Below are 13968 nucleotides of genomic sequence, written 5' to 3' on the forward strand. Positions count from 1 at the left end.
AAACGAAACGTTAGAAATTTTCATTTTAGGTTGAGCAGTTTAATAAAAACTTCAACCGAAACTGCAGCTTCGTGTACCTGTCGTGTTGAATTTTATAACAGGAACACTTGCACTGTTATGAATCTTGGCTGGAGTGCAGTTCTCCAACACAGGTATCAACTTTTGCATTTTCTTCGAGTACAAGAAAAATTCAAGATAATCGCACTGTTTTAGTCCAAATTTTAGATTTCCTTCTGAATTGCTCAAATTTAATTTCCAAAAATTATATATTTATTGTCAATAATAATAATTCCTTGTGAAGGACCATCATGAATTATTCATACATTTATTCATATTAGTACTTCGTGACGTGTAGATTTATGTAACGGTGGTAAATAAATTATTATTATACTTCAGTTTTTATCTTCAATCTTATTGGCGCGGTGTCGTGCTGTGATTATGTTCGATTTGTTTACTGTTGTTTGCTGAATTATTTTTCAACACATGTTGTGTAAACCTTTGTTTTACATCCGTTATAACACCAAAATTCATAATAAATTAGGTTTTAGTGGAAATAAAATATTAAAGTGTAATGCGGAAATATTTTCAGTATTAAATAATAAGAAAATATTCTTGGATATACCCAGGAGTACAGGATTTGGTTTCATTTTTTCTTTATATCAAAATTAATTTTATTACTGTTTTTAGTGCGAAAAACATTTGTTTATGGTACTAGTAAAACAAAAAGTGCATTGGAAACAATTGAAGTTTTCTCGCTAGGTTGATTTTAGAAACGTCAAATTTTAGATTTGTGTTTTGATACTGATTATTTTTCTAATTACAGTCGTAAAAATGTATATGTAATCTACGCATAACGTGTCATTTTTTCACTCATGGGATTGCCGCACTCGCCTACGATTCGTGCAATCATACTTCCCAATCATGAAATAAAATACTACTTTATGCAGTGATTGGATAAATTACAATTTTTCTGACTTTCTTTTAATAATCTTTGATGCTTAGCCAAATCTTTAGTGTAAATTATATTCACATAAATTTAAACAATGAAAACATTTTTGCAAATAATTTTTAAAAATTATTACATACACAGTAGAAAGGAATTTAATACTTCCCAAAGCTATTATTATTTAGATACATAAATCGTTTTATCAGATAGTAGATTTCACATTATAATGAAGTGATTCTGCAGCAAATAGGTACCTAAGTATATCTTAAAGTTGATGAAACGCATATGGTTTTTCTCTGAAGCATGAAATTACATAATTAAGCAAAGATTTATATTGCTGCAACAGAAGATAATTTTAGCACTAGTTCGTAATGCCACAAATAAAATTAACTGTAGCTGTATCGTGTAGCTGTATCGTGTAGCTTTAGCATGGTGTTTTAACACTCTTGCATAAAAACACAAACTCTGCTGAGCAACTCTTTATTTTTTAAAATATATCTTGAAGCTGCCTAGTTTATAAATATAAAATTATCGTGCCGAATTTTTCTTTCATGTTCCGGAAGGAAACGTAAGTATGGATATGAGTTCAAATTCTGATTGCCCTATAAAGAAAAGTGATTTCTGCATGACATCTGTGCATATTTTTTTGCTTGTGGGATTTTTTCGTTCACAAAATTTTGCAAAATTCAGTTGATTTGAATGTTGGTTTTTATAAAACATTTATCTAGTAAAATAATCGTCGTCCATTAGTTTTAGTGGTAATCGAAATATTGGTTCTGGTATGAATAATGCAATTTTGTGCAATATGCTTTAGTTCACGACAACTTCCCGGAAAGTACACCTATTTAAATTTTTCTTTTTGGAAAATGTTCGTCAGAGTAAGGAATCAAACTTTATTGATTTTGGCGGCTATTGGATCAGTTGTTTTGAAAGTATGTCCCATTTTGTACATTTTGTAGCTATAACAATATCTTCTAAGTATGGCATAAGGACATTTCATATTTGTGATTAATTTTGTTTATAAGAGTTGGTGAGAGAATGATAGAGAGTATATTGATGTACGGGGCAGAGAGCAGGGGATGGAAGGAACAAGAAGAGGTAGAGACAACGGCAAAGTTTGAAGACAAAATGGATGGAAGGGAAGAGTGCAGGATACTAACGGCATGCTAGAGAGAAAAGAAAAAGAACACGGAGAAGAAGAAGAGAAAGAAATACTGCCAGTGAAGAAGTGGAAAGATTGAGAAAAAAATGAAGATGGATGAATGCAGAACTGAGTGGAAGGGACAAAGACAGACGAGCAAGAAAGAAGGGAGAGAATCAAAGAATCCAGATACAGGAGGGAGTATGATAGGTCTATGACAGAGGAAATTCCGGAGTACGAGTGCAAAAGAAAGAAAAATTAATGATGGCGAGATTTAGAGCTGAGAACGAGAAGAGAGACAACAGGTATTGGACGGAAGGAGAGGAAAGAAGGTGTAGAATGTGCTGTGAGGAGAGCGAGAGACAATTGAACATATGTGGAAAGGATGTAGCGAAATGAGAGAGAGGGAGAGAAAGGAACAGGGAGAAATACTGAATGAAGTCGGAAGGGAGATAGGATGGATGAAATAGGTATGAAGAGAATGGAAAAAGAAAGGGGTTAAAGAAAAGAAAAATGTAATTTTTTTAGAATCGTTACCTTTATTTTTAGATAAAACTGTAAGCAGGAATTCGAAGCCCGTAGAACAAATAAAGCATTATTATTAATATAAGAGTTTGTGTCTGCCGTAAAATGTTTGCCAGAAGAGAAGCGACAGAAAACGAAAAATGCAATTAATGCAATCTTTAAACAACAACATTTCTCGGAATTTCAATACCACCACATCAAAAATAACACACTTCGATTTTGCTTCGATGCGGCCCCGGTTGTGCCGGCACCGTCGTTCCGAAAAATAAAAAAGTCCGAATGCAGGAAATAATGGAACAATATGCGTTGTTCGTGTCTTAATCCCGTTCGCCGGTAAAGAGACTGCACTCGTCTTCTTGTTTACACGGTTGTTCAAGTCATCATTATCATTTCAACGCTCGCCTGTAATTAAAATGCAAATCCGGGCCGCTGGATGCGTGTACACGTCATGAAGAAGCGCCGTGATTAATTCTCCAGGTAGACTGTCTAGCTTATTCACCTCGCATTTGTCTCAATGTTCGACATACAAATAAATTGAATACAAATATTAATTTACCAGTCTATTGGCCGCTTTATCCCACTTCCATTACCTCGACGCTGATTGTATTGATTAATGGCGTTCGGGCCCCACTAATAACCACTCATTAAAACGGACCCGAAATTAGGCTACGGCCATTTTTCTAAATCGCGAATTTGGACGCCTTTTAGAGGCCAAATAAGTCACCTAATCTCCTTAACGCGCCGAGAAGACGTACGACGGCGGTCTGTCGCTTCGGGTTTAGCCCCCGGAAGAAAACGCTCTCCCCCTTTTTTTATGCCGTTTACCGTACCATTTGTTGCAGGATTCGACGACTCAACATCAACTATTCCGGTAAGCGGATACCTCACTGTTTAGGAAACTAATTTGACTTGGGAAATTTTGTTGGGCTTGTCTATGTAATCCTGTTGTTTGTTGTATTAAATATTGCATAAACTCGACTACTTTCAAGTTGAGCGCTAAGATTTCCAGCGAGATCTTTGAACTTAAATCCTCGACTTGCCGAGTTAAGACACGAAAGGGTTACAGGATTAGGTCCGAAAACGCGTCATGCATCATTCACTTTACCGGACTTATACTTTATCGCACCCATAACTTCGCGTTTTCCAAGGATTAAGCTTGTCTTAAGATGAATTTCTACACAGCTAAACCAATAGCACCGACATACTTATATAACAACAACCAGTTCATCTACTTTAACTGTAGATTTTCTAACTCTGCAACACACAATACATCACAATTTTTATTTCCCGCCTGCTACACTTGCTGAAAACTGTCTTTACTACAGAAAAGAAAATACCGAAATGCTTCCGTATTTCAGTACGACGAGTTGTACAATCATCTCATCAAATAATCCCAATAATAAGCGATTATTCTAGCAATATGGAAATGTATGCTAAGCAACCATTAACAATTTCTTTAGTCTTGCCGACGCAATTAATACATTCTTTCATTAAAATGATTGAGTACGCTTTGTTTACCTACAACTTAGCCAGATCTCATATACTTAAGTATAATTGGCCAGTATCATGCATCGCACCAATTATCGTGTTTTTACTATAAAACCACAATTACCATTAATAACCATTTTATGTGTGAAAAAAGAAACTTGCAAGTTGTGTCAGATTTAGAGTAATGAGAAAGAACACTGCAAACAAATCGTTTAAACTATTTCCCATACTCTGCATACGCGTTTTCTTGCTCTTTGTGTTTTCACACAGATCAGTGGAAATTATGAATGCGAAACTTGTAGATCAAGAATATTTAATGATTCTGGTTTTTAGCAATTCAGGAGAAATATGTGTGCGACTAGTTGTGTCGGAGAGGCACACTCTCATATTCCAAATACATTATGTTGATTAATTTTTTGCGTCTGTTTCGCATTACGGGGAAATATTTTTCTCAAACAACAGCATTAAGTAAATTTATCGTACATACGTTTTAGTAATAAATTGCGAAACAGGACGTTTATCTCTTCAACATGATCGATTATCTTATTAAACGTTTGTGATGAGTTAACGACAAAAAAGAGAGACGAAGACGAAATGATTTATCTCTCGAAACCTCACAGAAGAGGAATTGAAGTCGCTAAACTTAATCTGAAATCTCCATTGGACTCCGACATGCGAGCCTTTTAATCGGAAAATAATAACATATTCGCTTTTTCGCCGATAGAAAAAAAAAAGGAAGATTGCTATTTCCTCATTACAGGTCACCATAAAAATCGTTAACTGTGAAACTCAACACATAAATAGTCTAACTATAATTAATTTACGATTTTATTATGGCCATATAATATGACAGAATAATGTTCACATTGCGTGATTTTTTATGTTTGTGTGCCGTTTTTCTGTATTTTGCATTAAAATGGAAATGGTGGCACAAAGGATTAACATAATGAGTGTATTTTACTTCTCCAGTCGGGCACACTAGACGCGGTCAGCGGCAAACGAGAAACGCACGAACAGGGAAATATTGCGATCCACAACTTTACCGGCCGCTTCCAGATATGACGACAAGGGGTTATAATCGTTTAGATTATCGTTCTGATGCATGCTCGACAAGATTTTATTTGCAGAATGAATTAAATTAATTGTAGAAACATTCTCTCAACTTTTGCAATAAGGATTGTTTGAACCTTACAAATCAGTAAAGTAGAACAAACAATAATAAACCAAAAACAACGAGAAAAATAAAGAAACTGGGAAAAAGTTTACGAAAATGGTGATTATCAAACGATCTAAAGATTAAAGATTGGGTTTTAAAGGTTTTGACATTTAGATAAAAGATCTTTAAATTTAACTTCATTGTATAAATAAATGCTAAATAACTTTTTTAAATGCTCATAAACTTGATAAAACCTGAGATAAAATTTTGTTCTTTTGATTACCTACAAAACAAATTAATATGTATTTATATTTTAAAATTCAATTTTTTGTTTGTAACGGTACATTTAGACTTATGCTTTTTTTTCTTAATTGAGTTAATTTTCATAAAATTTGTAGACTTTCAATTATTTTTTTTACTCTTCATAGCAGTTTAAAGTAAATAACAATAATGATACTAATAAAATAAGACAGAGACAGCAGAGTGTCCCTTGTAAAATTTATTTTTTAAAAAATTAACAATTTTGCAATTAAGTTTTCTTTGTGTGCTTTTTATTGATTATTTTTTTGTTCTAGTGAAAAATTTAAGATAAAAGTGAAGGAGAAGGGGCCTACCTCGCAATAGCCTCCATGGTGGGCATGCCTTGGTTCTTGATGACGGAGCCGTCGTGTCTTGTGAGGTTGTGGGGCATCGCCGGCGACAGAAGAGCGGAGTGTGCCGCCGCCGGATGGGGTAGCTGCATGAAGGGCATGTGACTTAGGTGAGGGGGATGATTGTATCCGTTCGCCAGCAACGGCGATTTTTCTAGTCTTGACATATCTGCAACGATAATTTTCATAATTAAATTGTCATCAAGACCGTTCCCGAAAATGATGTCTAGCGTTTAATTATCGTTCGTGAAATATGTTGGCCTTCCTCCAGAACAAAGCTCGGACCGTAAGCGATACCTCGCCGGTTAGACTGTGCCCTCTCCGGGATTTCTGTAGCGACACAAGGATGATTGATGAGTACCATCGAGTTAATTTCTCATGTGTATGTTGTGTGGCCCATCAGCGGAGCTTAAATAAAATGGGTACTGACTAATTAAGCGACTAGTTAGTTCATTGCACCTGTGGTTTATAGCTATGCATCGGCAATAAAAGCGACCCCCGCCGGGTTTCCGATCCACTTAAGGTGGTACTCGCGAAACAGTCAGATGCGCCATATTTGCGGATGAAGATCCGTCATAAACCAGTTAAAGGGAACAATAATTCCTTGATAATTAAGGCAGCGTAATTATTTCTGTTAATGAGGGTGGTGGGAAACCGAGGTCGCGGGTCGGACCCCGGGGGGCCGCAGCATCCCGCTGTGCCCCAAATCGCCTTTCATAGATATACATAAATATTATTACCTGCAGTTTGGACTGCACCGTTTTGCCGAATCTCCTCAAACGGTCTTTCGACTGATGGAATCGGCCGCTTTTTTTTATTTTTGCATTTCATAAACCCACGAAGATGTCCTCTTATGCATAGCAGTCACGTCATGACCGATCACGATTTCGGTTAAAAATATTCCATAGATCACAAGAATGTTTACAATTAGCGGTAATTTATTAATTCTGATGGGATATTAGGCTTTGAGAAGTTGCCGGAATCAAAAACTTGCGGTGGTACGTGTGAACCAGGTCATGGTCAGGCTTATTACGGCTTGTACTAACTTCCGAACTGTCGATTAGCATGTAACACTTAATTATAATAATTATGCGGTCTGAATAAAGTTCAAAGGAATTGTGCTTCTTGAAAATGTGAGTCCGCAGACTGTATATCTGGTTGCCGGATTCGTGCTGGTAGATAACATTTAAACTTAAAAAATTTATCGATAAAAATATAAATTCATTTAAAATAACAAGCTGACATTTGTTTGGCATTTATTTGATTGCAACATCATGAAAATAATTCAAACTATACCTACACATAAATGAAATTGGAGTGTTCGTTATTTGGATATTTGATTTTCAAACGTTCTGTTACTCACGCGACAGAAGACATTTTAACAGTTTTTAGAATCTTTATCTCTCTGTTTGAAACCATTTAATTCAAAAACGAATACACCTATTTTCTTCAAACAAAGCCTATTGGACAGAAAAAAATCCTGAGTGAGTTTTGCAATTTGTTTCATAACGATACAACTTTGTTGGCTTTGTGGAATAATGATAAATCTGTGCTAAGACTGCCAAGTATATTGTGGTGTATTGAGCTCGCTTATTTGTCGATTTTAACTCAGACGTGTGGACGTGTTATCTCACATTTTATGTTTTTTACGTTGCTCTCTTATACCTTAAGTTAAGTTTGTAATTTAAAATTTCTTGAAATTTAAGAATTTTTTAAATGGATTCAGATTTGTTTTAATTTAAAGATGACTAAGTGAAAGGTGTTTTGACATTTTCATTAATGTAATGTGGAGCAGATAGAAACCATCTAAAGTAACAAATAAAATTTAGTAGAGAAAAGTTATAAAATAGAAAATTAGAAAAAAATGTGAATAAACCTTGGCAAGAGAATACAATGTAATTTTTTTTCTAAAGGTACTAAGGAAATTTCTTTGAATAAATTGATCAATTTATGTTAGTATAATACTTTTAAATTATTAATAGATGTTGGATCAATGTTTACTAAAAAATTACAGTACAGTAATTTTCTTTAGTAAGCGTAGCTTGGTGGACAAAATGGCAATATTATTAGAAAGGAGAATTTCTATGAGTAAAATTATTTCCTTATTAGTAATAAGCTGAAATGAAACAATTTCTGTTAGAATTTGATGATCGACGACCTGAACTGGAAATAAAATGTAAACTAGGTCAACTAAAAGTACCCAAAATTGGGAAAATCAAAAATTGTTGTTGATGTATTTTGAGAAAAATATCTAAATAAACAGACTATCAGGTAGCAATAAATAAAATATTATATGTATTTTGTCAGGAATTTTGATAGAAATTGACCTTTGTCAGTCAACTTATTTGAGCCTAAAAGAATAAAATTGAAAATACAGTTTTATTGTCTCATTGGGCTAAAATAAAATAACGAAAGAAAGTTAATAGAAAATAGAACACAAGACATGCTTCTAAATGTTATACTCTGTCATGAACTTTAGTTGAAATTGACTTTAGTAGCCCAATTGTGGTCTTACTCTTAGAGGAAATCTAGAAATATCTATGGATGAAAGTCAATTCTGTTAGAGCTTTGACAAAATATATTAATTAAAAGCAATTTAATCTAGCAAAATTAACTTCACTATATTTAGTATCAACATGCAGAAACTTTGCATATTATTGGAAGATGCGGTTACTTTAAGAAGTTGAAAATTTAAGTATAAAATAACATACCCCTTTGTATCATCATGTCAACAGTAAATTCAACTGTAAAATAGAAAAACATCATGTAGTAGTTACAATAATCGAGAGAGACCTCTTAATGTTAATGTTATTCTAACGCATCAACGACCACTGTTGATAGATGTGCGCTTCTAACGCTGCACCTATTAATCAATTAAAAGCAAGAAATGATCGATGGTGACCATCGCTGATTAAAAAATTCCACTTTCGTGGCCTATTGTGAGCGATTTAAAATTAGCCGTAACAGACTGGTTCTAGACAATTTGGAAGAAGCTTATTTATAATCGACCACTTATCTTTATGCTTTGCCGAATATAGTTTTAAGGGTTATAAATAGCCGCGAGCACTTCTAAACCGAAACTCTGCGATGCGTCTACCTGATCGACCAACGGCCGAAATTGACACGTCTTTAGGGGACACTCTATTACAAAACCATCCGAAAAACCGCCGTAAATTATCTCCCGAGATGTGATTCTGGTGCACATGCACACGCACCCAAAAAACCGAATCGGCGGCGTTAAACGATAAATTTATAAACAATAATTTAGCCCATTCAAAAATAATAATAGCTCGAATTATTTTGAAATTGCTATAATCAAACGTTTAAAGTCATCGAGATAACCACGCTTAAACGCAAAACAAATTGTAAATGGGATCGGATAAAATTATACAGGCCAGAAAAAAGAGCCTCGGGGTCCTGGTCCGAAAAGGTGCATGTCATTCTGGGACGATTTGTGTCGACTATTCATTAGGAATTAGTCGAATTGCTATTATTGTGAATCGTGAACGATTTAAGTGCAGGTTTGCGGTTTGGACAGTTCCAGGATTGGGTCCGAGTAGTAATTACGACATTTGGACCGCTCTGCCGGATGATTTCTTGCGGAGCTACTCGAAGGAAACAGTTTTCAGAGATTGTTTCGGTTGCGGGGAACGAGTCGGGGGTGGTGGCGATGCAACATTTCGCAACTTGCACCATGGCAATCTCTGGTCGACTGCAACTGCTTACAATGACGCCACGTCGAATCATCATCAAGAGAATAATACAAAGCCGATCCCTCTCGGACACTCTGTATCCACCCCACACTCTAACATGCGGATAATGCGAAGCCATAATAGGGTTTGCTTGCCCATCCGTTAGGAAAATATTAATATAAAAAATAATAACACTGCAGTACCATGTTTTTCACGGCTCAATTCACATAGATATGTGGTCTTTGTATTACCTACGCCTCGCGGAACCAATCGAGGTATCGTTTTACCTCGACTTTAATTTATTGTCAAGAATTATTATTATTGCCGTCAAAACAACAATTTGTATGTCGAGAAACAGAAAACGGATTGATACAAATGAACGAAAACGAGAACTTGAGAGAGGTGCACGACCCGTACCACACTTAAAAAGAGTAAATACCCACTCTGCGTTTATGTAAATTTATATGATTATGATAATTTGTTACCATTTAAATGAGAACAGCTGCGAAATTAAATAAATTAAATCATTTTTGTTGACACGTTTTTTGCGGCTGTTAAATACTGTAACCGCAACCGAAGACGAGTACCGAAATTACATATTTCAGCGGCGCGATTTTAACAAAACTTTTGTAAGACAGCACGCAGAGGTACTTACAGGGCTGTCAATACGCGATTACTGAAATTACCCAAATGATGAAAGTAAAGCGTTGGAAAGAATTCGGCGAGAGGTTATCACGTTCCCTTTCTTCGGTAAAATTATCTGTTCGACCAGAATCTTGGAAGAAAAATAAAAATTGACAGAAACTTGAGATGCAAACGTAAAAAGGAAATGTGATATTAGGGTGTGAAATTAAAGATTTTTTCCGGAGTCTACAAGACAGCAAATTAATGCGTGGGGTAGAAGTTTAAGGGTTGAAGGGATTATGCAGCTCACAAAGCAAAAAATAATTAATGAGTAAGTATATAAAATAGGAAATTCAAATCCTAGGAGTTGAAATGTCCACATTTTTGAAGCATTTCTCACGATTTATTTATCAATAATTACACGAAATACCTATTTAATAATTAAATTATCCATATTGAAGAAAGCCTCTAAAAAGCACCCATGTGCATGGATGACAGATGTCAAAATCAAAAATAGCAAGATGACCGTTCAACGTTAAAAAGTAAATTTTAGACTTTAGTCATTTTACTGGAACTGCAGTAAAAGAAAATAAATGAGTTCATGTCCGATTTTTTTTGTGATCCGCTTGAAGATAAAATAGTATATCACTCAGAGTAGGTCTTTTGGTAATTGTTCACTTTAACTACTTCTGGAATTTTCGCGTTTTTTCTGGCTAGACACCCTCAGGGCGTCCTCCTAGATCGTTTTCCACCATTCAAATCTTTTTTTTTCTCTCTTGTTGTGTTTCAAGGTCGCGTCGAGGGCGCGCCAATGTCTTGGTATAGATAACTAAAGGGTAAGGAAAATTCATTTGCACAAGGTTTGAATGGTGGGAAACGATCTAGGAGGACGCCCTGAGGCTGTCTAGCCAGAAAAAACGCGAAAATTCCAGAAGTAGTTAAAGTGAACAACGACCGGTTTTTTTGTGCTTCGCCCAGTTGGCGACGTCGATCTTCAATCTCTGGGCTTAGCACAAAAAGACAAACTTCTACTCTTAATGATATAATCTACTATTATTTTAATACCTACATATTATATTCTGCAAAATTGTTAGATTGTTCAAAAGTTCAGATTTTATTTAGAAAAGGGAATGTTATTGTTATGATGAGGAATAACAATTTATGTACTTAAAATTTCGATCGCTTTGTATAACCTCCAAGAGATTCGAATCCGAGTTCGATTGAAGATATGGGATATGGAAACAGGAGAAAGAAATTGTCCTTATTAAACTTTCATTTTGTTGACGTGTTTTTAATTTTATCATTACGTAGTATCTCGTTTGTATTTTTTATTATCATTATCCAAAATTGTATTAATTTCTTGAAGCATTGTAAGTAACAAAAGGAGGTAGGAGCAAGCTCATTTGTTGCATTGTGGGTGTATGTTTATAGCGGTAATAGGGTCTATTGGATGGTATCCAGTCGAACGAATTTGTGTTTTTTCTCGAAATTGAATGGGATTGTCAGAATCGTTGGGGTTGCATTGTGAAGAAGATTCGTCTGGACGACTACAAGCTTTGTGCATTCGGATATGAAAAGTAAACAGAGTGATATGCAGGCGAAGTACGATATCATATTTCAATTGAAGGGGATGCAACAGCGGTGGCGGCAGCAGCAGCAGGCGCAGTAGAGGCGGCCCTCGTGCATTCTGACCCGCAGGTACCTGCTAGTGCAGTTTGCAGAATTAAGGTCGCCACATTTTAACGAACGTGGTCGGGCTTTATTAAGCACAAACACCATAAAAGTGGACCTATGAAAAAGGCATAAATGGGTCCCAATTGCAAATAGAAAATTACGAAGACACATATGTGGACGTATCCAATCAAATATTTTCTCATATTTTACAATCGTTTATGACACGATAAATAAAAGGGATAAAGCGTATAATGATGACATAGAATAGTGGTTGTAAAAACGGAACTGTAAAACCCAGATCCAATAATAATTAAATGCCATCGTTAAAACAAACGTCGGGAGGATAATCTATAACTCTTCATAAATAAAAGACCGAAATTAAATAAAGTGAATGAAGCTGAGAGATGCGGGGCTTTAACAGTCCGCCCGAATCGGCTTAACATATCTCCAAGACTCTGACAGCTACAAGTTCGTGTGTATCAGAGTGCCTGCCCTGGATCCGCTAGAGCGGTTCCTAATTAATTACGCCCGAGTTGGCCCCAACACGCCGTTGCGAAACGGCCGCTCGCACTTATTCGGGATAGGGATGCGGTCGCCCGTCCGAAAGAAGTACACCTTGAGAGATAAAGTCGTCTCGAATTGTAAAAATATTTTCAACGAAATGATTTAGTGCGTCGCCGATCCTGAAAAATAATTAATTCACGCATCAAACAAGTCGACTGTTTATCGGCGTTAAAACCTGATCATTATTATTATGAATATTTTATGATTCATCTTGATTATTACATTATCGTGACATCGAATGTAAATTTTATTATCCGCCTACTTCAGATATTGAATAGGAATATTCCTAATGCTCAGGTCTCTAATTACGGGTTGTCACTGTTTGAAAAGCGGTGCTAAGTTTTTATTATTCGTATGTCTGTCCGTCTGTCGGTCACTTAATACGGCTTAAGCTAAGATACTTCCAAGAAATGCACCGTAAATAATATTAAACGCCCCTTTTGTATTAATCGCTAATGTCTACTTATCTCCACATGATTCGGAAGAAATTACCCGGATTATCTCCCACGAAAACGACCAAATCCGGATCACCCACACTTTCTTTTCGGCCACATACCGACCAGATTATTGCCTCGACGTACTTAAATGACACACGATTTTCACCTCCAACACTTTCACCCGAACGACTCTAATCTTATCCGGATCATTAAGGAAATCTCTTACCGAACAAATCCTCAAACATTTTTTCACTCCTAACAAGTTATCACACGATTTTCTTTTAGTTGCATAACGAAATATGTAAACAAAAGTATTCCACACGTGTCCCATCTTCTAAACGAACTCTTCACGGGGTAAAGGTCTTGGATTCTCTCATGAGCTGTGACCTTGGAAATATCTGCGCGAAGGCGGAGCAATAAATCAGTAAAAAATCTATAAATGAAAACTGAAAACGTCAACTACTTTACATGCAAACAGACGAGAAAGAGACGACACTAACGTAAGGAATTACGGTGTTTTCCAGGCTCCCACTGGAGACTGATATTCGTCGTTTGCGCAGATATGACTCATAGCCCATGAAAAAATCCAGTACCTATTATGACTATTTTTTTCAAGATATGACACTACAATTTTCTTGACCTAATTTTATAAAATCCGAATTTGCAAAAAAAAACATAAGAAACTATTATTGATTGTCATAATCTTGAATATTTAAAAGGGTGGAAAATTTGATTTTCACTCACTTTTTTTTTGCTAAAAATATTAAATACTCCAACAAATTGCAATATTGCTTTACCTTGATTACATGCCATGCACTAGAACAAAATTTTACAAAAGCAAACAATCTTAATATGACAACTCTTGTAGTATAAAAATAAAAGATTAATGATTTTCATGTCATTGGGCTTTGGTGCTTAATCAGGAAATTATTGGGTGATTCAAAATATTTGTGGATAAGTATGGCAACTATGTACGAAAATTTATGTGTGTGGGTAGGATAGAGTTGACGTACCTTTGACAGTTCATAGTGGCGCAATTTTGAAAATTGTCAAATTAATGTGCAATTGTAT

General features: G+C 35.5%; 2 protein-coding genes across 7 annotated transcripts in view; one reads left to right on the forward strand and one right to left on the reverse strand.

The window, feature by feature from the left end:
• dac (dachshund) overlaps positions 1-13968 on the reverse strand; it is a 191647-nt gene that overhangs the window by 121910 nt on the left and 55769 nt on the right. For 4 of the 6 annotated variants that reach the window (XM_069050710.1, XM_069050708.1, XM_069050709.1 and 1 more), the window contains 2 exons: positions 8618-8650; positions 5871-6075 (listed from right to left, as the gene is read on the reverse strand). In XM_069050710.1, the coding sequence (XP_068906811.1) occupies positions 5871-6075; positions 8618-8650 (238 nt within the window). The remainder of the gene's footprint in view (positions 1-5870; positions 6076-8617; positions 8651-13968) is intronic. The other 2 variants (XM_069050712.1, XM_069050711.1) reach the window with 1 other exon arrangement.
• The window catches only part of Tbc1d15-17 (TBC1 domain family member 15/17), a 113851-nt gene that overhangs the window by 14008 nt on the left and 85875 nt on the right, over positions 1-13968 (forward strand). The window lies entirely within an intron of this gene.

This window comes from Tenebrio molitor, chromosome 6 (assembly GCF_963966145.1).
Source record: "Tenebrio molitor chromosome 6, icTenMoli1.1, whole genome shotgun sequence".
In the NCBI taxonomy this organism is placed as follows: Eukaryota; Metazoa; Arthropoda; class Insecta; order Coleoptera; family Tenebrionidae; genus Tenebrio; species Tenebrio molitor.